The sequence below is a fragment of the Zonotrichia leucophrys genome, chromosome 9 (assembly GCF_028769735.1).
Source record: "Zonotrichia leucophrys gambelii isolate GWCS_2022_RI chromosome 9, RI_Zleu_2.0, whole genome shotgun sequence".
NCBI classification, from domain to species: Eukaryota; Metazoa; Chordata; class Aves; order Passeriformes; family Passerellidae; genus Zonotrichia; species Zonotrichia leucophrys.
In genome coordinates this window covers 22,847,556-22,872,666 of record NC_088179.1, presented here as the reverse complement: position 1 = coordinate 22,872,666, position 25,111 = coordinate 22,847,556, and the positions used below count along the sequence as shown (strand labels likewise).

At 41.5% G+C, this 25,111-nt stretch overlaps 1 protein-coding gene across 1 annotated transcript in view; it reads right to left on the bottom strand.

Annotated features, from left to right (window-relative positions):
• Positions 1-25,111, bottom strand: part of SI (sucrase-isomaltase) — a 47,247-nt gene that overhangs the window by 9,354 nt on the left and 12,782 nt on the right. Inside the window, exons 8-38 of the mRNA XM_064720715.1 lie at positions 24,159-24,258; positions 23,427-23,539; positions 22,345-22,470; positions 21,723-21,854; positions 21,447-21,563; positions 20,719-20,832; positions 20,407-20,491; positions 19,694-19,811; positions 19,149-19,320; positions 18,457-18,573; positions 17,462-17,616; positions 17,104-17,188; positions 16,284-16,340; positions 15,794-15,918; positions 15,344-15,432; positions 14,088-14,137; positions 12,584-12,754; positions 11,963-12,112; positions 10,483-10,689; positions 9,518-9,672; positions 7,694-7,862; positions 6,727-6,823; positions 5,890-6,002; positions 5,678-5,803; positions 4,805-4,933; positions 4,593-4,700; positions 4,435-4,497; positions 4,058-4,189; positions 3,397-3,481; positions 2,271-2,409; positions 127-260 (exon numbers count right to left, since the gene is read on the bottom strand). Of these exons, the coding sequence (XP_064576785.1) occupies positions 127-260; positions 2,271-2,409; positions 3,397-3,481; positions 4,058-4,189; positions 4,435-4,497; positions 4,593-4,700; positions 4,805-4,933; positions 5,678-5,803; positions 5,890-6,002; positions 6,727-6,823; positions 7,694-7,862; positions 9,518-9,672; positions 10,483-10,689; positions 11,963-12,112; positions 12,584-12,754; positions 14,088-14,137; positions 15,344-15,432; positions 15,794-15,918; positions 16,284-16,340; positions 17,104-17,188; positions 17,462-17,616; positions 18,457-18,573; positions 19,149-19,320; positions 19,694-19,811; positions 20,407-20,491; positions 20,719-20,832; positions 21,447-21,563; positions 21,723-21,854; positions 22,345-22,470; positions 23,427-23,539; positions 24,159-24,258 (3,733 nt within the window). The remainder of the gene's footprint in view (positions 1-126; positions 261-2,270; positions 2,410-3,396; positions 3,482-4,057; positions 4,190-4,434; positions 4,498-4,592; positions 4,701-4,804; positions 4,934-5,677; positions 5,804-5,889; positions 6,003-6,726; positions 6,824-7,693; positions 7,863-9,517; positions 9,673-10,482; positions 10,690-11,962; positions 12,113-12,583; positions 12,755-14,087; positions 14,138-15,343; positions 15,433-15,793; positions 15,919-16,283; positions 16,341-17,103; positions 17,189-17,461; positions 17,617-18,456; positions 18,574-19,148; positions 19,321-19,693; positions 19,812-20,406; positions 20,492-20,718; positions 20,833-21,446; positions 21,564-21,722; positions 21,855-22,344; positions 22,471-23,426; positions 23,540-24,158; positions 24,259-25,111) is intronic.

The following is a 25,111-nucleotide window of genomic DNA, read 5'->3' as shown; positions in this document are numbered from 1 at the left end:
GGAGGAGCCTGACGTGTGCACGGTGTCCCTGCCAGAACTGGATTTAGGGCTCTGAGGTCCCTCCCAACCCAAACCATTCCATGACTGGGTGCTCCCAGGCACGCAGCCCCTCTCCCTGGCACGTACCAATAATGGATTTGTGCAGCTGGTCCCAGGCTGCCGTGTTGTCCCCCAGCCAGTGTCCCACCCATCGGCCGCTGCTGGGGAACGTGGAGCGGCTGATGATGATCCCGCGCTCCTGCGTGGCCGCTTGCAGAGCCCTGCGTTGGGAACAGCACAGAAACAGCTGACAGGAGGGACACTGCACCAGAGCTTGCTGCAGGAGAGCCTCTGACAGGAAATATCTGGGTTTGTGTTGTCCTAGTGAAGGGCTGCATCATAAACATCCCCCCTTTCGTGCTTTTTGTGGCAATTCTGCACGATCCAGACACAATCCCAGCAAAGCTGGCCCAACCTCAGCTGCAAAGAGAACTGGGAAACGTGAGGGATTAAAAAGGAGTTTTCCAGCTCAGGCTAACTCCTCTGTGGGAAAATTTGAATGTGGCAAAACTTTCCTAAGCGCTCCACGACATGTGCGAGGGAACGTCAGTCCTTTCTTAAAGTACACAAAAACTTGAAGCAACAGTCGGGAATAATTTAGCAGAAATCAAACCAAAGGGTTCACAAGAGTGAAAACAGAGGTAGCAGGAATATTGGACTTCTCAGGATAAGTTTAGTTGATTAAAAGCTGCTGAAATAAAAGAAAAAAAGGGGACAGGGATTTTTAGTCCCTTCTTAAAGGCCAAGGTGACAGGATATCAATATGAATATTAGTCAGAAAATCATCCTGATTAGGTCCCACTGGTCTCCAACGAGAGTCCCATAATTGCCTAAACTGCTGCTTCAATAACGCACTATTTGCTTATTTTTCTATAGGATTTGCAGCTTTAGTGACACCATAATTACAGCAAAGATGCACAAGTCACTTAAATTACTGCAGCAATTAAACCAGACTAATGCGCCACAATTATTTCCTCCACAACAAACAGTAGCTTTCCTGGGATCCTTTATTCCTTTATAACATATTGTCCAACACTTTAATTCTCTGCTTGCTTTCCTTGTGTCAATAACGTTTTGGAGGTGGCAGCTAAAATTCCAGAAGTGAAGACAGCAAATGTCACGTGTAGAACTGCTCAGGGATGAGCAGGACCTGAGTGTTCAGTGCCTGGAGCCTCAGCCCTGCAGCTCCATAGCTCTATCCATGAAAAATAATTATTCAGGTCACAAAGGCTGCATTTACCTCCAAACAGTTCCCGTATTCGCTAATAGGGACTCTGGCTATGCAAAAACCTCATTACAAAAGAACAGCATCGAGGCAATATCCCAAAGTTCCTGTGTCTAATGGATGGAGGACTGAAATGACACCAGGTTACATAAAATACTGATGTTCACTTCTCAGTTACAGTCTTTTGTGAGCTTTGTGTGCAAATAATCTTTCTGTTTGGGTGGTTTAGTATCAAAATAAATTATTGCATTTCTTCAGTTTCACAAGTACCCCTTCAGTTACTGCCAAAACATAAATTTGGGACTGAAATACATGTATATATATGTATATATTTTGTAGATAACATTTGCTATAAATTTCCAGTGTGAGAGTATCTGTGTGAGCTGTGAGATTTACTGGAGTGATTTCTGTTGCAGTGCCTCACGAAACAGAGGAAAACCGTTCATATTTAAAACACAGGAACGATGGTGATATTCCTTTTCCTATCAAATTCTTGTCTGCTCCACTGGGTGGGCACAACAAGGTCTTGGCAGGGGTGGCTCTGGTGAGGAACTTCTGGAGTTTCCTCTTTTCTGACAGAGCCAAGAGGGACCTGCCCCAGGCTGAGCTCATCACTGAGTGACTTTGGGATAACAGGAATAAGAAAGGGAAATTCAGCTCCCAACAGCAACTGGAGCTGTTCAAACTGCAGGCCCAAAGCATGAACAAGTGAGAAGAGAAGGGCAGGCAAGCAAGGAGGATGAAACTTCATAATTTGAAGCTATTAATTGGATAGTTAACTCCTATATGCAAATGGACTGAAATTTATGAAAATACGAGATCTTGTGACCAAACCCTCTTTTGCTCCCATCTTGGAACCATCCAGGCAGAGCCATGGCTGTGGCCTTTGAAGGCACTTCAATAAATATCCACTTTTATTTCTCCTAACTCCATCTAGTCTCTGTTCCCACTCCTTGAGGCATCAGAACATATCCTGAAGGCAGCACGGAACATGCAAAGCACTTACACCAGGCTGGGTCTGGCTTGGGACCATCCATAAAGGCTGTGGACGTCGAAGTGTCTGGCTGGGGTCCCGTCTGGGAGGTAGTGCAGACCTTCCATGCATGGAGTTTTGTGGATTAATCCTACATCCCTATAGCCCAATTCTTGTGGAGAGGGAAGAAATGTATTTATTATTATTAATAATCATGTTGTAATCATTTGAATTACTTTTTCTTAATTTTCATAATCTGTTAGGCATTCTGTCTCTTTATACTGTCATTTATTAATAATTATAAAAATAGCATTTTCAAAAATGGAATATTTACAATATTCCTATGCAGGTATCTGAGCCTGACACTTATTTATTTATAATTATAAAAACAGCATTTCCAAAATGGAATATTTCCAGTATTCCTATGCAGGTATCTGAGCCTGTGAATGTTTTAATGGTTCAGTTACAGATGCTCTTACTACAGAGGCTCAAAGAATAAACAGAGTATATCAGAAAATATTTCAAGTCTTTTTGAACGCTGTCACACTAATCACATAAACAGAAAAATGGATGTGGTGGGGGTATGATCTGTCTATGTGAATATTAATTTCCTGGAAATTCATGAGAAACCACTCATGAAACCTGAATACAACAGTAAGCAGTGAGAATATGCTAATAAACCATTAATAAATAATCCTAATTAGTACTACTTTACACCAGTACTTCAGGAAAGCCGAGCTAAGAAAGCGAAGCATTTCAAGCATTTGACTGCTCACATAAATGGTAATGAGAGGAGACACATGGATATTTTCTAAATATTTAATTAATTGCATTATTCATCTGAGAAAAGTGCAAAAACAGAGAGCTCAATTCTCTGGCATGCCTCAAGCAAAGCACTTAGACACAAAATAGGGACCAAAATCCATATGCAGCGAGGAGCTGGAAAGAACTTTTTTTTTACAAAGTGCTGCACAGCTCCTGCTGAAATGTCTGGGCTTGCAGTGTGCCCATATTCTCAGGAATAAAGGGCCACGTTCCGTGAGGATCTGTGGGTTTATAAATCCATCTTTATTTCAGCTTTTTTGCCCCATATACCAGATAAGAATTTATGTGGGAACCAGAAAAACCTAAAACTCTTGTAAGGAGGATTCAGACTTACGAGGCATGTAGGGGGGATAATTCAGGAGGTTGTCCCTACAGCCACCCATGGCGCCATTCATAAAAGCTGCTGGCTCATTCATGTCCTAAAAACAGAGTAAAACCCCTTAGTTTGCTACAGAACTCCATAAATTCTGAATTACACACAAGCAGTGTTGCAGGGTTCCTCAGGAGCCTCAGTTGGAAATCCCACGTTCCATAAAGGAGCTTGCATAAAAAGGCAGGAAAAGGACTTTCCATGAGGGCATGGAGTGACAGAAAAAGGGGGATGGTTTTGAGCTGAAGGAGGGCAAGATTAGATGGGGTTTTGGGAAGGAATTGTTCCCTGTGAGGGTGGGCAGGCCCTGGCAGTGCCCAAGGCCAGGTTGGACATTGCGGCTGGAACAGCCTGGGATAGTGGGAGGTGTCCCTGCCATGGCAGGGAGTGGGAATAGAAGATTTTTAAGGTCTCTTCCAACCCAGACTGTTCTGTGACTCAGCAATTCTTTGTTTCAAGGGAACAGCCTCCAAGATCATCAAGTCCAACATTTCCCTAGTGGGAATTTAACGCAGGATACTTCGGCCAGAGCAGTGCAGATACTGGGAATCAGGAACTGGGGCCCTCTCCACCAGTGTCGGGCAGAGAAAAGCAATCCTGAAATCAGATGCATCTCCACACTTACAGTCCACAGCCCATCAAACTTGAGGCTTTTTGAGGGGTCAGGATTGTTGTAAACCTCCGCGATTTCCCTCTTGTACCACTCCGTTGTGGCATTGCGGAAGAAGTCTGGGAAAGCACAATGGGATACGTAGTTCTGTAAAAACAGAAGGAAAACAAGACGGGTAAGGGGACTGAAAGTATTCCATAGTTAAAGCTCTGGAATTAAAAAAAAGTTAAAACACAACAAAAAATAATTGCTTGTTCTATAATTTTTTTGGCTTTTAGGAAGGCTAAACCAGTTTCTGCACTTTATTCCTGCCATGAGATTTATCAGTTGCTGCTATTTTAATTGATTAATGTCTATATTTGAGTCCAGAACCAAACCATGTCAGTATTTACCTCTACTTGGTCTTCATGAGGCAGTGACTCATTGATTTGGACATTGGGAAGAAACGACCAGACCTAATGGGACAAAGAATATTTTAAATAATCAAGCCACACTAAATACAAGCTGAGCACCAACAACACACAGTTAAATACTCATCCCTGGACAGTACCTTGGAATATAAAATTTCTTTGGTATCAGACCATTGTACAAAGATATCTTGCTCCACACCTCTGGTGAAGGCAGGATAATCGGTTTCATTTGCAGAAATAGCTGGATCCTACAAATAGAAACACTTTTACCCTTAGGCTCAAAACTCACATTGAATATATTCTCCATTTTGGGATGCTGTATTTGAATTTAAAAATGATATTCCAAACTGACCAGGATAATGATAAATCTCATTCCATCTGCTTTGATTCTGTTGACCAGATCCGGTAATCCAGCAAAACGTGGGGAAAGGGTGAAGTCCAGGTTCCTTTCCATGTAGTCAATATCTACATATTGGACATCCTGCAGTTAAAAAGAAAACCAAATAATTTTAAATTATTTTCTCCTCTTTTTTGCCAAATACTGAAAATTGGCCAAAATAAGTAAAATATGGAACTTTCAATGTGTAAAACTGGAAGCAGTGATAACTTCAGGCTGAAGTTGTTAAATGAATATTACACAATCTGTGAGCGAGTCCAAACCAAAATAAACTTTTCACTGCTGCATCTAAACTGAAGGGAGAAACTGGTGACAAAATAGAGAAAAAAATTGATTTGTCTATACATATGTACACAGAAACTGCACCTATATTTCCATAGCTATAAGGAAACTATGGGAATACCTGTTCTCTATTGAATAATTGATATTATTATATTTAAAATGAATCCACGTTCAATTTATAGCCTAATTTTATTAGGACTAGGTGCTATTCCTACTACCCTGACAACAACCTGGGCCAAATCACAGCTGACTTGACACAGAGCATTATGGCAATGCAATTACGCTCTTCATTTTTCTCCCTGCTGGTTTTTCTTAATCACTGCTCCTTCCTGTCGTTCTTTGGTGTGAATAACTAAGAAAATTAAGCAGCTTTTAACACAGCCCAGAGTCCGTGGCACAAAACCTGCTCTTCTCTAGCGCATCGGGGGTGTTTTTGGGTGGGTTACTGCTTTAGTGTTTAAATAGTTTAGTCGTAGTTTTTGGCTACGAAGCCAAAAGCTCAAATTATTTGTTATTTGCTCCCAAAGTTATTTGCTGCCAACGTACATGGGGAATCCGAGCCGCCTTCATCTCCTCCACGAGCTGGGAGACCTCGGAGTCGTTGACGTACCCGTAGCGGCACAGCTGGAATCCCAGGGACCAGTAGGGTGGCATGACCGGGCGCCCAATCAGCTGCAGAGAGGAAAGGATGCTCGTGGTGAGGAGGGGAAGAGAAACCAAGCCGCCCCAGCGAGGCCCAGCAGCAGCCAGGCTCCTACCTGGGTGTACTCCTGAACCACGAGCTCGGGCGTGGGGCCCAGCACCATGTAGAAGTCGAGGATCCCTCCGATGGTGCGGTAGGTCAGGGCAGGCGTGGGCTGGAAGGTCACATCTGCAAGTGGAGGGAGGGAAGGGAGAAAAGGAGGCCTGGATTTGCCACCAGTGCAAAACACTCACTGTAAAAATGGAGCACGCGGAGGAGGATGGAGAGAGACAATTTACACAGGTCTGTGTTGGGAATTTAGCTGACTAGAGAGACTGGAAAAAGTACAAAACCGTGGCTAATTCCAAGTCCTGCACCTGTGTTGATAGCGTGTCCTTGGGCCTGGCTGTAGTAGGGTTACATATAGTGCAAGAGACATGAGAAAAGAGAGATGTAACCCCTAAGGAATGAGGAAGAGTTTAACCAATAGATTGCTTGGCTTACAGAATATTCATAAGCTTATTATTTGCTGTATAAGTGTTTGATGCTTTCTTCAATAAACTGGACCGGACTGGACCTTCGTTGAATCATCTGGTGTCCTGGTCCCCTTCCTTCGACAGGTCTGGAGGGACCAGACAAGGGGGACGGCTTCAGACTGGCAGAGAGGAGGCTTAGGTGGGATATTGGGAAAAAACTGTTCCATGTGAGGGGGGCTGAGGCCCTGAGGTTGCCCAGAGCAGCTGTGGCTGTCCCTTGATCCCTAAAAGTGCCCAAGACCAGCTTGGACAGGGTCTGGAGCAGCTTGGGACAGTGGGAGGTGTCCCTGCAGGCGGGTGGAACAGGATGGGCTTTAATGTCCCTTCCAACCCAGACCACTCCATGATTTTATGAGATAAAATGGAGGTTTTCTTACCCATTGCATTGCTGTTAAGCAAGAGAACTCCGTGGGCATTGCCATCTTCTTCAAGACCCATATAAAATGGATGAAAACCATAGGAATTCAACTTGTACTGCAAATAAAATAAAATATATTTTACTGGAAAAACATTGCAAACATTTGCTTATTAATATTTGGTAATATATTTCATTTATTAAATAATTTCATCTCAAGGATGAGACAATTGCCAAGCATAGCAAATAAACCTTAAATTTATGCACCTAAACCCTCCCTAACCACAAAACAGACCTGCAAAAGGTCACTCGGAGCTTCACAATTTGTCAGGCTTGTCTAGGCTGCTCAGGCAGGAAGGAAAACAAAGGTATTGCTGCACTTAAATTTCACTAATGAGAAGGTGCTTCCCCAGGACAAACCTTTCCCTTCTTTGCAAACAGAACCAGGTGTCTGCGTGCTCAGGAGGTGCTGGTGACATTATATTTGATTTTCTCAAAATGTGTTCCAGCCTGAACTGGAAGTTAGAGATACAATTAGCTGCTGCTATTTCATTGGCCATTCCCTGATAATTGGAAATTTGCTATCTTGTAGGAAATAAGACAAATAAACAGAGATAAGATTTCTGCTTTACCTGTGCAAGTACTAAATTAATCCCCAAGCAACAGGAATTGTTCTGACTCATGTCTAATTTTCAAAACAATGAGGAGAGGAGAATAAAAAAAAGGAGGAACGTGCTGCTACTCCTAAGCCATCTGTCACCTTCCAACATCTGACTGAGGGCCTGAGCTCCTCACATTGTACTTGCAGGTCACAAATAATGGGTTTACAGAAGACATTCGCCATGGAGCCACCATCTAAAATTGTAAACTGATAAATATACTCAGAACCAATGCTCAACACCAGCAGACATCCACTGGATTTTAAAGTCATGCCGAACAGTTCTGCACTCATTGGTTCAGAAATCACATTTTTTTCTTTGCCCACTCACAGTTGGAGGCTGGTCCCTGGTGAACATTCCCCAGGTGTGCCAGCTCATGTTGTGACGGAAGTTGGGGTGCTCGTGCTCCCCAAAGCCATAGATGTACTGGGATGCCAAGCGGGTGGAAATCTGGATGAACATGTCGCTGAAGGTGAAGGTGGGCAGGGCTGAATTCCAGCTGAAGTAGGAAGAGGAAAGGGAGAATTAGAATAGAGCATCCTCAGGGCCGTGTTTCTGGCAGACAATTCCTTTTGAGCCACTCTTTTTCTCTGGAGATCTCACTCTTCAGTAGAAGCGGGCTAAAACTGTTGGGGTTATCAAAAAACCTGAAAGGGCATGAAATGGGGGTGTGCAAGAATTGCTGAAGAGTTTAGGGACACCAAATCATCTGTGTCTCCCAGAGAGGAATAGCACACAGGCATCGTACACGGCATGTTGTGCCATATTTTGACAATTTAGAGAGAAAATTCATTGCAGTACACTGCAATCCTATTTTTCTCCTGGACCAAGCACTGGAGCCACATGGAATATAGTAAACAAAGTGCTTTTAACAGTTCACTGAGCTTTCTGTGCAGATCACACTGGAACTGCATTCACAGGTCACATTTATTATAAATCAGCATCTTTCCAGTTAGAAATCAAAGTGCAGCCTGGTGGGCTCTGCCAGAGAATTTCATCATTCCAGGAGCTTCAATTGCAGGTTGAATTATTATTCTGGTTGGCAAAGGAAACCCAATTCACGATTAAGTTTTGAGTACTTAAAAAAAATTAAATAAAATTAGATTTTTGAATAAAAAAACCTAACACACTTAACTGTTCTCTGTGTTCTAGCTCTGACTTAATCAAGGAAAAATGAAGCTCCTGCCAGACTCATCTGTTGTGTTGTTACCAAAACCCATCTCGAGTTAGCTGGGACACCACTTCCTTCTATTTTTTTTCCTTAACTATTCCCCAAACTGACCCAAACAGCCAATCCTTAATGAGCTGTGCTCAGGCCAATCCCTAATGAGCAGTGCTGTGGTCACCTAAGGAATATTTTAGGAACTGCAGAAAATCCTTTTGCCACCCAGAAACTCGGGGAGCGCACAAGGAGCGGCCTTCAGGGCCGCCAGTGTTCTTCACTCCAACCCATGCACAGAGAGAGGGTTTGGCATGAGAAAGGCCACCAAAACCGTGTGGCACGAAGTCCCAAAGGGTGTGGGATCTCAGCACCTCAGGACTGAGGTGCCGAGTCACCGAGACCACCCTTGGGGGGCTCGGGAGTCCTGGAATGTTCCAGAAGTGTCTGGTGGCTGGACTTTGATCCTACACAGGAGACGACACCTGTATGAGGACAGGAGGGTTTCACCGGGGTGAATGGTGAAGGGATCAGTTAATTAGAGGGTGAAACACAGGGTTTAGGATTTCTGTACAGGGGGGTTTAGAGAAGTAAGATGGAGGAATTGGGGCGTGTCCTGTCCTTCTTCTTCTTCTTCTTCTCCTCCATCTTCTGTGGTGATGGTGGCACTTTTGATTGGTCATTACTAAAAGTGCACCGGGCAATAAGAATAGAAAGGACTGGGGAAAAATGATAAATATTGTACACGTAACTTTGGGTATAAAGATAGGTGACTGTCCGGAGGGCAGCACAGTGTGCTCATGGCTGGCTGCTGAGCAGAGCTCTGTCGGGCCGAGAGAAAATCTTTTAGATAAACAATTAATAAACACAGAGACCGAGAAAAGAACTGAAGCCTCTTCTCATCCTTTGGAACGCGGGCTGCTTCAAGGCCACCCCGGGCCTTTCCAGGCCCTCCAAACAGCTGAAAACCGGACAAAAGGGTGGCAGTGGCTTACATGACCGTCCCCGTGCTCCTGCGGCGCACTTGGATCCCGAAGGGTTTGATCTGCACCGAGACGTCGTAGAGCCGCTCCTGGCTCGAGTTCAAGGGGGAGCTGGGCAGGTTCAGGGGCACAGGGACCTCGTACCGTGAGTTGTTGTAATCATAGATCTGTGAAGAAAAGTCAGTTTTTTTAAACAAGCCAGTTGTTTCAAAATCTATATCAGATTCAGATTCTGAACACCTGCTGTGATGAGTATTTTCTTTCGAATGCATGGTCTTGAACCGTTTCTTTCACAGGATTTTGTTGGGAGGCAAAAGAATCTCAACCAATCAACCTTAAAGATTTGTTTTGTATCAGGCTCATCTAATTATCTACATGAATTTAAAGTATATACTTCTATTTAGAATACAGCTGTATATACTTCGTTGTATATACTTTGTACGTAGGTGTATATACTTTGCACGGGTGATAAATAATTTTCTAGTTCTCCTTTCACTCAACTTTTAGGATTCTTTTACAGTTTTTCTGTATTTTGAAAGCTGATAGAAGTTAGTTTTTGATGCCTGACCACTTAGCTCAATATTGTTAAACACATGGCAATAAATTGCAGTCAAACAGTGCATGGACAATTTTAGAGTAGAAGTGCAATGGTGGATGTAAAAATAAACTGTAGAGTCATGAGAGCACTTACAGATAAATTTACCTGCATATTAACAAAACACTTTCAGTTTCAAAGTTCCTGTTTGACATTACACGCACACACTACTATTATACCTTTGATTCATGTAATTTCTTTGTAAAATTGAGTGCTAGGATTTTAGGACAAAAAAAATTCAAGCTAAGAGCAATAATAATTTCTTAGAAGGAGAGACATATTTACACAAGGCTGCTTCTGTCTGTGAAATATAAATTTGGCCATAAAAAGCCCTTTGAATTTCCATAAATAAAACCTTCGAGGGATTCTGGGCTGGCTTTACCTTAAACTGCAGCATGTTGTTGAGATGATATTTCACCTCCAGGCGCAGGGTGCTGATGGGGGCAGTGTAAGCCTCGTTAGCCCTGACCTTGGAGTCATCCAGGTTGAGGGTGGCCACAATTCCAGTGTCGGAATAATCAATGTTCTCTACCAGGTAAGGATTGCTGGAGCTGTAGTAGCAGGAAGGAATATCTGGATTTGTTGACTCCTGGTGCAAACAGAAAGGAGTTTCAGGTTAGCAAATCTGCTGGATTTTTTTATTAGGTGTTAGCATGGAATCCTTATTTTAATCAGATCTGTGTCAAGTGTGGAATTGGGGGGGGAAATTAATGGAATTCTGAATAAAGAAATAATACAGAATAATCTCTGTGCTGACTCAGGTGTAATGAAGCCATCCAGTGAAGGCTGCACAAATAGTTCAGTCAGGAAACTGAATCCTCATCAATTAAGAAGGATTTAATTTCCCCATCTCTGTGATCCTCAGATCAATCCCTCAGCATGGTTTAATCTTGGCTTGTGGGAATTCCCAAACTTCGTCCCTTTTAATCCCATTTCTCTCTGGCCGCCTTCAAGGAGATGTGCCCAAAACCCATTTCATACTCAGGCAGCATCAGAGCAGATCTTTCACTGGCTTTATTCACACAAATTATCCTTAATATATCCAGTGAAAATTACATCCTACTCATCTGAGATCTCCTGACATTTGCAAATGTCCAAAATTACAAAAAATCCTTTTAGTGGTGCAACAAAACCAGAGCAGCTCATCAACTGCTTCAGCAGGTGCTGGTGCTGGAGCAGCCAGCACTGAATTTTGGATTTCATTCCTATACAAATGGCCCAAAATGGGCATTTTAGATTTAGAAAAACAGGCAGTAATTTAGTTGGAGGCACCCTCTGAAGTTCAGCCCTGCCAGGCCACATTGCTCCCACATGTTTATTAATAAATGATAATATTAATACATTAATCCGTGTGGTTAAGAACTTCATGTTGGAGATGAAGGTTTTGAAGTAGCTCCTTGACGCAGATATAAACAAGTTTACAAATGAATCAAGATTTTTTGTGGAATTCAAGGATTCCCTGTCAAACTGAGATCCAGAGGAATTAATTTTAAAATGTCCCTGGGTGACACAAAAGTGACAACAAGGGGGTGAGCCTTGCAGGCCATGGTGCCACCGAGGCAGAAGGGGCAGCTGAAGATGCTCTTCTGGTTTTTAATTAACTCTAATATTATTTCTGTTCATCTTTCAAAAAAATATTCATTTTTCCTCCACTCCTGATACAATGTGGTAGAATTTAAATGGTTGTCAGCTAGTGAGGTAAATAAATTCCATCAGTACAGGCCAGCTGAGGCCCATTTTATTGAAACCTGACAAATCTCCCAGACCACTTTTAGTCTGTAACAACCACAAAGGAAATCCTTTTATTCTGGATTTTATTTCTTTTTTTTTTGTCTAATTAATTTGGAGAAATAATGACTTACTTCCCAGGAACAGCCAAGTTGTTGACATTTTTCTAATGTTGCATTAGAGCCAGGATAACAATCAAATCTTTCATTGACGTTCATCTTTAGAGTCCATTGGATTGTGTAAGATTTTCCCAGCTCAAGCTTTAGTCCTTTTATAACACCAACCTTATAAATATGAAACAATAAACAGTTATTAAATGCTACATCCCATCCAGCTTTCCTTCAGTCAGGAGAGGTGCTGGTCCTTAAGTATAATATACTAAAAACTGAAAATGCACAAAATCCCATCCTGTAAGATTTGATACAGTGTCACTTTTACAAACACACTTAACTGATATTTTCACAGATAAAATCTGAAGAATTAAGACTCTAAAAATATGGAGTTAATGCCACAGATTCCTTGGAAGCAAACAGGAATAAAAACATGAAATAAGCTGTCTGCTGCACTGTGAGCATAACTTAGATGAACTTTTATGCAGCAGAGTTGAATGCAATTGTACTTTTATTCTGTAATAAAATTCACATTGTATTTCATTGAAACAACATTGGCACTGAGTACTGTCCTTTGCAATATATAAAATAAAGTTGATGCAAGTTTAAATATGTTTACTTTCCATTTCCCTGTTATTGCTTTACCTTTGTTGCAGGATCATAGGAGAAATCAGGGATATAATCCTGCTCAGCATTGTTCTGAGTCACAGTAACTGATGTGATTTCCTGGGACAATCCCAATATCTTGATTTCCTCAAATTTCAGGTTGTTTGGATCAACATAATTGCTGTGTGTAGCAGTCATTTGCAGAACATTCTGAAAAGTAATACAGTGGTCATATTCTTCTTTTAAAAATCTGCCAAAAGTCCTCCTGATTTAACTTTTTTTTTCTATGAATATTTTCACATTGTAGCATAAATAAACCAATATCTTTTCCCACACACATTAATTATTGCTCTGCTTGTTGTTATCACAATAAAGCTTTTATACCATGTATAAAACAATATTCAGAGTGGTGTTTCAGCTTTTCTTCCTTGCTTGGGAAATAAAGAAAGGTGGGGGTGAGTCTGTGACAGAGCAGATGAACTCCAGACTCGCTGGGTTCCAACATCCAAAGGTTCTCACTTCTCTTGATATAAAAACACCACTTATATATAAAAATACCACTTCTATATAAAAATACCACTTGCTATTCCATGCCATTAGTTATTTTTCAGATGGAGAGTGCAAGCAGAGGAAACGCACCATGACTGTGACATGTGTGTGGAACTTCCCTATTGCCCTCCCTGGGAACCCTGAGGTTAATTGCTAATTGTTAATTCAAATGTCATCACAGGCAAGCCATGACTGGGGTTTCAAACTCCAACAGCAACAATCGTTTGTCTTATCTACAAACGATTCTTTGATTAGTTATGACTTAAAACATAGCTGATTTATGAACTTCATTCATGTTCCTCTGCGTTCTCTCGCTTAGTTTATGCTCTTTCATCATGGCAAAGGAATGAATACCTTTACCCAAGATTAACGATATTGTTATCATTATTATCATTGTACAGATAATATGTTACATAATTATTACATAATATGCTGTTGGCAATCCTTGTTTGGTGATAGCTACTATCAATATTAGATAGAAACACTATTGGGACTCCACCCTGATGTCCATGAACCCTGCAAAGGCACTTTCTGCTTAAAATAACACAATAAAACTTAATCCCAATGTAGTTTCTGAGGGCTCAGGCAAGGTGTGGGTCTCTCTCACTCTCTGGAGACATTCAGCTGTATTTTCACAGTATAAAAATATATATTTTTTACAGTGCCACTATTTTGAGAATCACAAACACACCATGCTTGTCCTTTTTGACACTGCTTTAAATGCCTCTTGTGCTTTAGAGTTCTCTTGTTCAGTGAACACTGCTGCTGAGTTTATTACATGGAAGGAAATAGGAGTTATTTAGATATTTCTATTAAATAGGAGAAAAAAACACCACAGATTTCATCCCAGTTAAATGGGAGTATTTTGAACATGATTCCTCTTGGCTTTGGCAAATGTTTTGTTTCCCAGCAAATCTTACAGGAGAATAAAGAGAGAAAAGAATGCTCTTAAAAGATCCTGGATAAAAATCAGAAATTAAAATCAAATACTTACGTTGGAAACTTTAAACTCATAGTAAATGTAGGCTTTATTGTCAATTGTGCCTAAAAGGTAAAGAAAGAGGTTACAGTTGGAGTGCGGAAAAGAATAAAATTAAAGTAGGGCTGTGCCACTGCTAGAGACCAATAAACTTAATTATTAGGACTGCATTCAAAGCTGCACTAAGCAACTCAAATATTTACTAATGTTTCTTTGAGGAACTGAAATGGCCCTTTTTCCTTTGGCCAGCCTCCCAGGAGGCCTAATTGTTTCCACAAAAATTCATTGAAATCAGCTCTTCTAAAATGTAGTGGGTTTTTTTTTATTGTACTGTTATTTCTTCTTAGCTTGTCTTAAATATGAAAGTTTTTATCAAAAATAATCCTTTAATGTGATCTAGGTAAGGATTCTTCATACAAAGATAATGGTGATGATGATGATGATAAATGCCATGGAACCATAAGAGAGGAAATAACACGTGACCAGGAAAAAGAAATACAAAATGTGATCAAAGCCACTTTTTTTTCCCCCCTCCACATACGAAAAGACAAATCCTGCCATCACAAGCCAATTGCAAATGGTTCCCCCTGTAAAAGTGCAGCCTGTGGGTTTTGGGCAGGCCATAAAGTGACGGAATGTTTCACTGCTGTGCTAGGCCGCAGCAGGGAGGGCAGCAATGGCTTTGTTATTTCAGGCCAGAGGAGCACGTGGAGCTGTGGCCCCCAAGCACAGCAGCCTCCCCAGGCCTGCTGGATTTATGGCAGCAATGATCAGCTGAATCACTGCTCTATTTCTGAAAAGCAGCCCCAGCTTTCACTGAATTCCAGCAAGCAGAGGCCTGGGAGTTTTGCTGGGAGATGCTATTGGTACAGGCCTCAGGGAAAAGGAGATGTCCAAGTGGAATGGGTAAAGTTTTCCAATATTGATGTTCAGACACCTCCCTGGATGGGCAGTGGTTTGCCTAAATCCCATAGGAAAACCCCATCCTGTCACCTCCTGACAATCTACAGATTTCTCCTGAAAACCAGAGGTTTGACCTTAGAGTAGAGCTTTCTGGTTTTTTTTCCTTTACTTCTGCAGAATTAAGTCGTGACTTCAATCTTACATTAATAACAGTCACAGTTTTCTGCTTCAAAGTGATGAAAACCATTTGATTTATGAGCAAGCAGCAGCAGTGTGTTACAATATCTTCTCTTCCAGCAGGAACACTGAAATTTGAGCACATTAGAGCTTTGTTAACCGTATTTATTTCACTGTTGGTGGCTGCTCACCTGTGGAATCTCCATCATCCCAGAACAAATCCCCAGAAGCTTCATTGTTGATATCCAGGGCAATTATGAGTCCCATTGGATTCTTGCGGCTGTGGAAAGATATACATGTGTCTAACAAACATTTGGACATTCTTGGTGCATTCTGCATGTTCAAGCAAGAGTGAAACACCCAACAGGGTCACAAATCCTTGCAGAATTGCCTTAATTAAGTTTAATCCTTGGTTTCCTTTCATTTTCATGCAAATGGATTAAAATACTCTGTGAATTTTAAAATTTCTATGCAAATAATTCATTACTAAAGGTGTGGAAGTGAGGTTTGGATCACAGCTATTCCCACATTTCAAGGTGAAAATCCTAAATACAATGGGCTGCTGTTATTTGTAGCCTAGAAGTCCTCAGCCCCATTATGGGGGAAAATAAGTGTTAAAAGTGTTATGTTTGGGATCCTACCTTGCCTCTGTGGTGGTGCTTGGATTCTGAGTAGGGAAAATGTATCCTCCTCTCAGGTGCAGTCCCATTTTTTCTTCTGGGGTTGGTATATTGATCCACACTTTCTTCAGTTGCACTGGTTCACCCTGATGGACAGAGATTGAGAAGAGAGCAGGGAATTTTGTATTATCCACTGCTGGGAGTGTTCTCTTAAATCCTGAGTTTCATCAAATTGTTCCTTATAAAAAAGGCTTAATTTATGTAAATATCTATGGGCTAATGGGCACATAAAATAATTGAATATCACTCTGATTTAATGTCATAATCCGAGCCCTTTCTTGAGGTGTCAGTTCTTGTGCTTATCCCACTGCCCTTCATCCTTTGTCTTCCAGATAACCCCAAAGTCCTTCCTCCAGGTTTCTGTCCCCAAAGCAGGGTTGACAATCCTATTTCATCACAATCCCATTTAGAAAATGATGCAATATCCCATAATATCCCTGCACTTCCTTACCGTTTCGTAGTCGTACCACTCTGCCTCAGGAAAGTACACACGAGTGGACTGCACACCCTAAAAGTGAATAAAGAAACAAGATGCATATTTCAACTTAATCAGATAAACTCAATTTTCCAATAAAGCTGAAGTTCAGTGTGAGAACAAAGTCACTGATATTCCTAAAATTTGCTGTTTCCTGGTGTTTAGGATGGTCCAGACAGGGGGAAGGGCAATCCAAGCAGATTTTTGAAAAGCTGCTGGGGTGTAGCTGAACTGCTGCTCTGCAAAGGGGCAGCTCATAGAAAGCCACCCAAAGCCACAATGCTTCAAACCCAGTGAACCAGATCCTATCCACAGATATCTCTCTATCTCCTTTATTTCCATTTATTTTGTGGCTGGCACCTTCCACATTCTCGCTGTCCCTTTCTGTCTTTAACAGATGTTTTATGTTTCTCCATGGCAAATGTGTTGCTGGCAGGAGAAATCATTATTTACAAGATTCTGCCACAGAATAAGCCACAACCTTTTTGTTTTCTTGTTGTGCCACAGAGAAGCTGAAATACAGCAAGAGGAAAATCCAAAGGAAATCCAGAGAGGAATTCCAAAGGAAATTCAGAGATGGTGTGAAGATGAGGTAAAGCAGAATATCAGACCAGATATCCCTGGCTCCATAGAAGACTGGAAAACAGGAGCAGGATTTAACTGCAGGATTTTCTGTTTCAGCAGGGATAAAAACGTGCTGTGGGCTCTCTCACTGGAAGCAACAATGAAGGAGAGGGAGCTGGTGACCCAACATGGCCCGTGGCCACCAGACAGATCCCAAACCAGCCAAACCTACCGGCTCAAGAACAGGGGAAATCATCAGCCCAGCGCCCCACAGGAACTGCCTGTCGATGTCCCAGGTTATTTCATCAGAGTAGAACCTGAAAAAAGTGAAGGTTAGAGCAGAAATTGAGATTTTTTTGTGATTTATATCAGCAGCAACCCCAAGGTTTCAGGGCACTGATTGCTCACAGTCATGATTGAGGATGCCATATAAAAATCACCTCCTGATTAGGCCAAGATGGGGTTTCACTGACTGGGAAGCCACCTACGGATACCCCAATGTGCATTTTCACAGGATAGAGGTTTAGGAAGTCCCCCAGCAGTATGAAATGAGTCAGATTTCCCTACTGAGTATAAACTGCCAGACTCACTCGTGGAGCAGGGGCCTGGTGACCGTGTCCCCCCGGGTGTGAGCTTTGTAGAGCAGCGTGTACAGGTAGGGCAGCAGAGTGTAGCGGATGTTCAGGTAGTGCTTGGAGCTGTTCACCAGCAAGGAGTTGGAGCCAAACACAGCTGGATCTTGATGCTGCAAACAAATATCCACTGGTTTTATTGCCAGGTTTTCAGAAACTCTTTGCCAAAGGTGTGAAAAGCTGTTTCAGAGGGGCTGGGGTGTGACCGTGGTCACAAGGGTTTTCAGGATGAGAGAGAAGAGAATGTTGACTTCATGATCAGAAGGCTTGATTTATTATTTTATGATATATATATTACATTATAACTATAGTAAAAAGAAATAGAAAAGAAAAGACTTCTTCAAAAGCTAGCTAAGCTAAGAATAGAATAGAAAGAATGATAACAAAGATCTGTGTCTCGGCAGAGAGCAAGAGCAGCTCTGCCATGAGTAGTCAGTAAATCTAAACATCTACAAGAGATTAATCACAGATCTACCTGTTGCATTCCACAGCAGCAGATAACCATTGTTTACATTTGTTGCTGAAACTTTTCAGCTCCAGCAGGAAAAATCCTAAGAAAGGATTTTAAGGAAAAGATGTCTGCGACACTGGGGTTCCGTGGGGCAGCTCTGCACTGGTGCTGTGACCAGGTGTCCTGTCCCTCCTTGTCCATCAGGGTTATTCATCCTGGCACTCATGTTCATGCCAAGGAGCTCCCAGGGCTCAGCCTGGTGGCTCACACAGACCTCAATGTTCCTTAGTGGTTTGAGCAACAAATATTCATAGAACTGTTGCCAAACAGCTGCATTCTCAATTAACCCTTATGGAACCCAGCCTCTCCCATCTATAATTTCCATAAAGACAGCTTAAGGTTCTGTTTTCAAGCTGGTCAGTGAGAGTGAGGACTGGAAGTGGTATTAAAGGAAATGTGGTCGTGCAGCACAAAGCAGTTTTGAACAGAAAGCACAACTTACTTTGACAAGTTCACCATTGTGGTTCCTGGAAAATGGGTAAAATGCTCCCAGTTGCATCCATCGTCTGCAAAGCTCTTCTGTGGTGTCATCAAAGAAACCACAAATATCTGCTCCAACCTTAAAAAAAAAAATTAAAAAATCAGAATGTGTTGGATGTACAGTGCACCTCAAAAGGTACAACGTATTTGCAGCCTTCCTCTCCCAAATCCAGCTGTGCCAAAAATCCAAAAAATTAAACTGACTATCACTCACTAACACTGCCCATCATTCTGCTTCTCCAAATTTTACCTTCCTGTTTGGTGATCATATGCAGGGGAAAAAAAGCTTCAAAGCCAAATTTAAATCACAAAAAGGATTCTGGTTATTTCCCTTCTAAGTGGATGTCTCTAATTTGAAATTATAAGAAAACCAGGAATTGTTTCACATCCCTTACTGGTGTTTAAAAATTGCTACAATAAGAGGTAGATTGGGATATATAAGATAATAAGCTTGTTACCCACTTTTATGTCACCACAACCACAAAAATCACTTTAAACTCATAAATCAAAAATCGATGATTGAAAAGAAATATTCTAAGGAGATTTCTAAAAAAGGGTTGATTTTGAGGTGCCAGTGTAAGTGGTTATTTCGAGAGTGCTTGGTTAGGTAATCTGTTCTCTGATTTGAAAGGACGGCAGGAACTGATGTCCTACATAGGGAATTCCGAAGAGGTTGAACTCCAGCATTCCAGGGATTGACCATCTCAGCTGGTCCCACGTGGCCGCATTGTCCCCCAGCCAGTGCCCCCCGAACTTTCCTGATCCTGCAAAAGTGGACCTCGAGATGAGGAAGCTTCTTTTTCCTGGGAACAATGTGTCGAGGGCCCTGGAAAGGAATGAGGCCGGAATCACACAGAGGAAAACACAGCTCAAATATCGAAAATTCTGAACAAAGCAGATTCACACCGATTCGCACTGATTATTTATCCCAAGGATGGGGGCCCCTTTGCAGGTGTGTTTTAGCAAGGTTCAAGAGATTAATCTGAAATAATCTCTTTACACAGCTCTGGCAGCCAATTTGTGGCTTTTCCTACCAATTCCAGGCCGTGGATTTTGCCTTGGCTAAATTGGCTCAGAAGTAACACAGCATTTTCCAGGGATCTCGTTCCTTTAGCAGCCACATCTCGTGGTGCTTTGGAAAACACAGGTCAGGGACTGTTCTGAAACCCCCCTGCAGGATTTTAGCATGCGTTCCTTACTTCCTAGTGGACAGGGTCATGGAATATCCATAAAGATTGTGGACATCATATTGCTTGCCCCAGCTCTGCACTGCATCCAGGCAAAGTGTCTTGGCGTACATGAGTCTGTCGAGGATCTCTTGAAGGAAGGAATACAAACAGCACTGGTAAGGTACATTTTTATTATCAATATTTCCAATCTTTAATGCACATTTATGATATCCAAGCCCCTTTTTTCTCTTTATTCTTTCACTCAGGCAGTTTAATTACTCCAAAACCAAAATGCTGCTCCTGGCTGTTGGTTTGCTCTGTGATATTTCCACTCCTGAGCTTTGCACCCATCCAGGGAACTGGGAGCTGTGCTCTAAATTCCTGAATCACCATCTGACAGCACATTGGCAAAGGTTACTTAAATCTACTATTAATTCAAACTATGAACTCCATTTTAGTTCTGCAAATATCTGAAAAACCACTGACAGTGCAAAAGGATCATTGCGTTATCAGACATAATTAAGGCAATGACAATATCCAGTATTTATTTGATGAGATAAAAGAGGCAGCTCTATAAACCACACCTGAAGTATACAAATACAAGCACATAAAATATTGTTTTCTGTCAATAGGAATGTCCAAACCCCACCCACAAGAACTACACTAAAATCATGTTGTAACCTTGAAGGCAATTAACATTTTATTTCATATGTTATTATTCTGATTAAAGTAGGTGGACTTACTGGGAGTGTAAGGAGGGTAGTTTAACTTATTGTCTGCACAGCCTTCTTTTGAGCCTGCAACAAAGCTGCACACTTCATTCATGTCCTGGAAAGAGAAGATGCAGGATGTAATAAAGTTGCCTTACGTACATTTCCCTAAAAAAGTCTTCCACTCTATTCTGTCATCCTTTAAGGAACCACTAGTAGCTATTCTTCCATGTCTCCTTTCTGATTGCAAAAATGCCTTTCAATCCAATAAAAATTCAATGTAATAAACATCTGCTATCACCTATATTTTAAAAACAAAAAAAATTAAAATCTTGAATTACTCACAATCCATATTCCGTCATAGGGCACCATGTCATGGAACAGTTTGCACTCGTTCACCCACCAGTCCGTGCCCTCAGCGCTGGTGTAGTCTGGGAACACAGTTTCCCCTGGCCACACCTGGAATATCCAAAGGAAAATAATTAATAAAACCTCGAATGAGATTAAAAAATTCTGTCATAGGATCACAGACCTGCTCAGGTTGGATGGGAGGTTGAAGAGCACAAAGAGTATGAATTTCTTAACTTTGCATTTTTCAATTGCTTTTCTTGTTAGTCAACAATACACAGCTGAGAAAATTCTCAATAGAAGTTAAGTTTATAAATTAAAAGGATAATGTGGGATCTGACTCTTCAATTGCTACTGGAAATAAATAGGAGCTGGTTGATGAAATGTCCCTTGAGCCTTCAAACTACCCTTTGATGTAAAAAAAAAGTTAGTGTTAATTTAAAAAAATAGGGTTAATGTGACCAAATTAGCAATTTTAATTGCTATTTTAGTTCTATTTTTCTTTAAAAAATTAAAATGAAAAAAAATTAATTTTGATGTAGAATCAATGAAAAATACCTTTTAAATGTAAACAATTGGGAAAAAAAGCTAAGAAAGGTTGAGAAATATCATAGTCTACAAGAGACCTTACAAACTTTGCTCTCACTGAGAGACAAATCCCCTGAGCTCAAGTAAATCACAACAGGGACAAGAGATGAAATTCAAGTGTGTAAAAGCACAATTACCTCCCCAACCAGCACTTTTCCATCTGACTGATTGACCCAGACATGCCTGTCCGATCCCCTGACGTAGCTTCCATAGGGACTTCCATCAATCATATTTTGGGTGCTAATAGCAGGATCCTAAAGAAATTAGAAAACCACAAAGAAGACATCAGGATATTCCATTCATTATTACTGGCTGTAAACGAAGTAATTGCATAGAGTAAGTAAAGAATAATAATAATAAATAACTGTAATGGAAGTGTTCACAAGGGAAGAAAGGAGTAAATAAGTGCTTACCAATATGATGACATATTTTTGTCCATGGGCATGCAAATCAGATGCAAATTGAGGGAGGTCTTTGAATTTCACTTTGTCATAAGTAAAATCTTTCCTGTTCTCCATGTAATCAATATCAATGATTTGGATATCCTGAAAGAGAAGGGAGTTCAGCTTTTCCATGAGAAGTGATTGGTAAGGGTTTTTATTATTTTTCTTCCCAAATGTTAGCTGAATATTAGGCTACTTTTATTCTATTGAAGACACGAGGTTCATGTCCCGTAAAGTCTAATTTTAAAAGTTAATCGTACTTTGCCTTTGACTGTCAATAATAATAATATATTGTTCCATAACTGTCCATAGGAAAATAAAAAATGTTTCAAGAGAAGAAAAATGGATAGAGTTGGAAAGAATAAAAGAAAAATTATTACAAGAAAGTGTTTGAATAAATCTAACTGCAGTTAGATGGGACACCCCTAGATGGGATGAGACAATTCAATGCTCCACCCCTCATCCAACGTTCTGATAATGGGTCTAACATCAAAATGCACAAAAACCTTTGGCACCACAGGTTTCCTAACCCAAGCTCATGGAAGACGAGCCGGTTGTGGGACCCCAGAGCGCTCCCCGGCCCCATACTCACGTAGGGCAGTCCCACAGCTCTGTTCCTCTCCACAACCTCCTTCACCTCGTCCAGGGACGCGTACCCATAGCGGCAGAGCTGGAATCCCAGGTTCCAGTAGGCAGGCAGGGCTGGCAGTCCCACAAGCTGGGAGGGGAAAACACAAATCCCATGTGCTGCTGGACACCCTGGGTCACCCCATTCCCTTTCCCTGCTCCCAGTGATGCCTCAGGATTTGAGCTTTCCTATTTCCATCTCTCTGTAACCCTGCAGTTCTTTAGTGTGTAACTCTGAGCTCCACACCCAGGGTCAGCTGCTGCTGTCCCATTTGGGGCAGACACAACAATTCCTCTCCAGGCCTGGCAATCAAGGACACCTCACTGCCCCAGGGCCCAGAGATGGAAACAAAAGGGAGTTGGGGCAGCAAACTGGGGCTCAATGCCTTCATTACCTGAAGCTGGAATTGGAGGATGAACCCCCAAAGTGCAAATGGCCCAAAGTTATAAAAGTGTGAAAGCCGTGAGCCGTGGGGCAGTTTGGGTGTAGGCCCTGAGGGGCTGGGTCTGCCCTGGATGTACCTGAAGGGCTTCAATCAACAGAACTGCTTTTTATTCCTTTAACTCTGTCTGCCCTCTGGTTTTAGGTAGCCCTGGTAAGGCATCACCACATTTCCCAAATTTACTCCAATAGCCCACTCCTAAACACAATATTTTTCCCTATTTTTTATTTTAATAAATACTGGTATTTTGGGACAATGCCCATTCTCTAAGGTGTCACATGGAAGATCTCAAGAACTGCAAAAGACATTCAGTGATATCTTGTGATCATAAGATCCAGACATCGTGTAAACACACTCTCTATCCCATAATATTGCCATATGAACAGGAATTTTTCCTGACGACAAGAGCAAGGAAACAAATTATTCTAGAGACCATCTCCAGCCCTAAAGGCCATGGTGTAAATTACAGATTTATGAACTTTGGAGCTCTTGGACCTGGAAAATTGTCTCCTCTCCAGCACCCAGACAAAAAAAATATGATAAAATAAACCCCAAGCACTTTGAAAAAAACTGCCCTTTGCATAATCCCTGTAGGTAAAGGTACCTGCAGGTACTCCTGGACTACTTGCTCTGGAGTGTTCCCCACGAAGATGTAGAAATCCAGGATGCCTCCAATGGTTCTGTAGGTCACTGCTGGAGCAGGCTGCACCACAAACTCTGCCAGACAAAAGGGCACAAAAACAGTTCTGAAGGACAGGAAATGCTAAAGTAACTTTTACAATTGATGATAAGAGAGAATTCACTGAAGTAAAAACCACAAAATACCTATTGAACCCTAAACCATTAATTGAACTTGCAAAGAAGGGGAAATCAGACAACTCCTTATGTGTCCCTATTCCCATTGCTTTACATCCTCCAGAGAAGAGCATCAGAAGAAATCCAATGGTTCAACCTTTTTTCTTGAATTTTTAGTACAGCTTTCCAGCCCAAAGATGTGCAGAGCTCAGTACACATAAATACAAATACACTTATCTGAAGGGATTAAAGGACATTTACTTCCAAGTGTTGTTCACTCCAAATTTAGCCTCTTATTGCAGTGCAGACCTGTACAGCCTTTGGATAAATTCCTGGCCCTCAGATTTCCATCAAAATCCTCCAGTTAACTGGGAGCTACTCACTGCTTGTGCTTGAAATATTATTAGACACAGGGTAATGATTGCCCTCAGATATTGGGGGTGTTTTTAAGAAGGGACACTTCCATCAGCTCAGTTTTATTGCAATAATTTCAGAAGGAACTCAACTGCACTGCTCAGAGCCCCAGAGAAAGGTTCCTTACCCATGGCATTGCTGTTCATCAGGAAAACACCAAAGGAGGCTCCAGTGTTGTCTTCCAAACACAGGAAGAAAGTTTGGGCTCCATACAAGTTATCCACGGTCTAAAATAGAGGGAACAGGCAAGCTGATCAACATCTAACAACAGGATCTGCTCTGGAATACTCCAAAATAGATCACAGGTAGAACTCACAACGCCTCAAAATGGAGCAAACAGCAGAAATTTAAATCCCGACACTTCCCTGTTTTATATGTTCTGGTTTTCCTGATGTTATTCTCCTTTATTTTCCATTAAAACAAGAATTTACCCAATAAATAGATAACAGATCTGATGGATCTCCAGGAAGGCTGGCAGATATTGCAGCTCTATTTCTGGGGAATAAATGTGCTCATCAAGAACTTGAGAGGTGCTTCCCTTTCACCACAGATTAGGTTTTACATCTAATCTATATTTCTATTCATCCGACAAGGCAATAATTTTGATGCCTAATCTATGGAAATAGGAGAGTGCCTCGCTGCTTTTTCATTTCCTTTCTAATTCTTTTTTTATTTCTGCTGTTATTATTAGCAACATAACCCCTGAGAGATGCTAACAATTGTTGCAGTAGTTGTGTTTTTTCTCCTGAAAAAGCAAATTCAGTTCAAATGAACAAGAAACAGAGCCTGAGCAGTTTGAAATCAGCCTAACTTGGTGCTGTTCAGTGTCATTTTAGCTTAATGAGTCTGCACTCAGTGGAGCCATTCAGTCAAGAACTATCTTCAATCCAGAGCAAAGAGTGGGGAGGAACCTCAAGGCAATGGGTACAAATTCCAGATTATTAATTAACTACATGCAGCCCTCTCACCCTCAGGTTTCAGTCCATTTATCTCCTGTTGCAGGAGAACAAAAGTTGTCTTTCAAAGCAAGGAGTTGCTTTATGAAGCTGAGGCAATGGTGAAAATAATCTTACAATTACC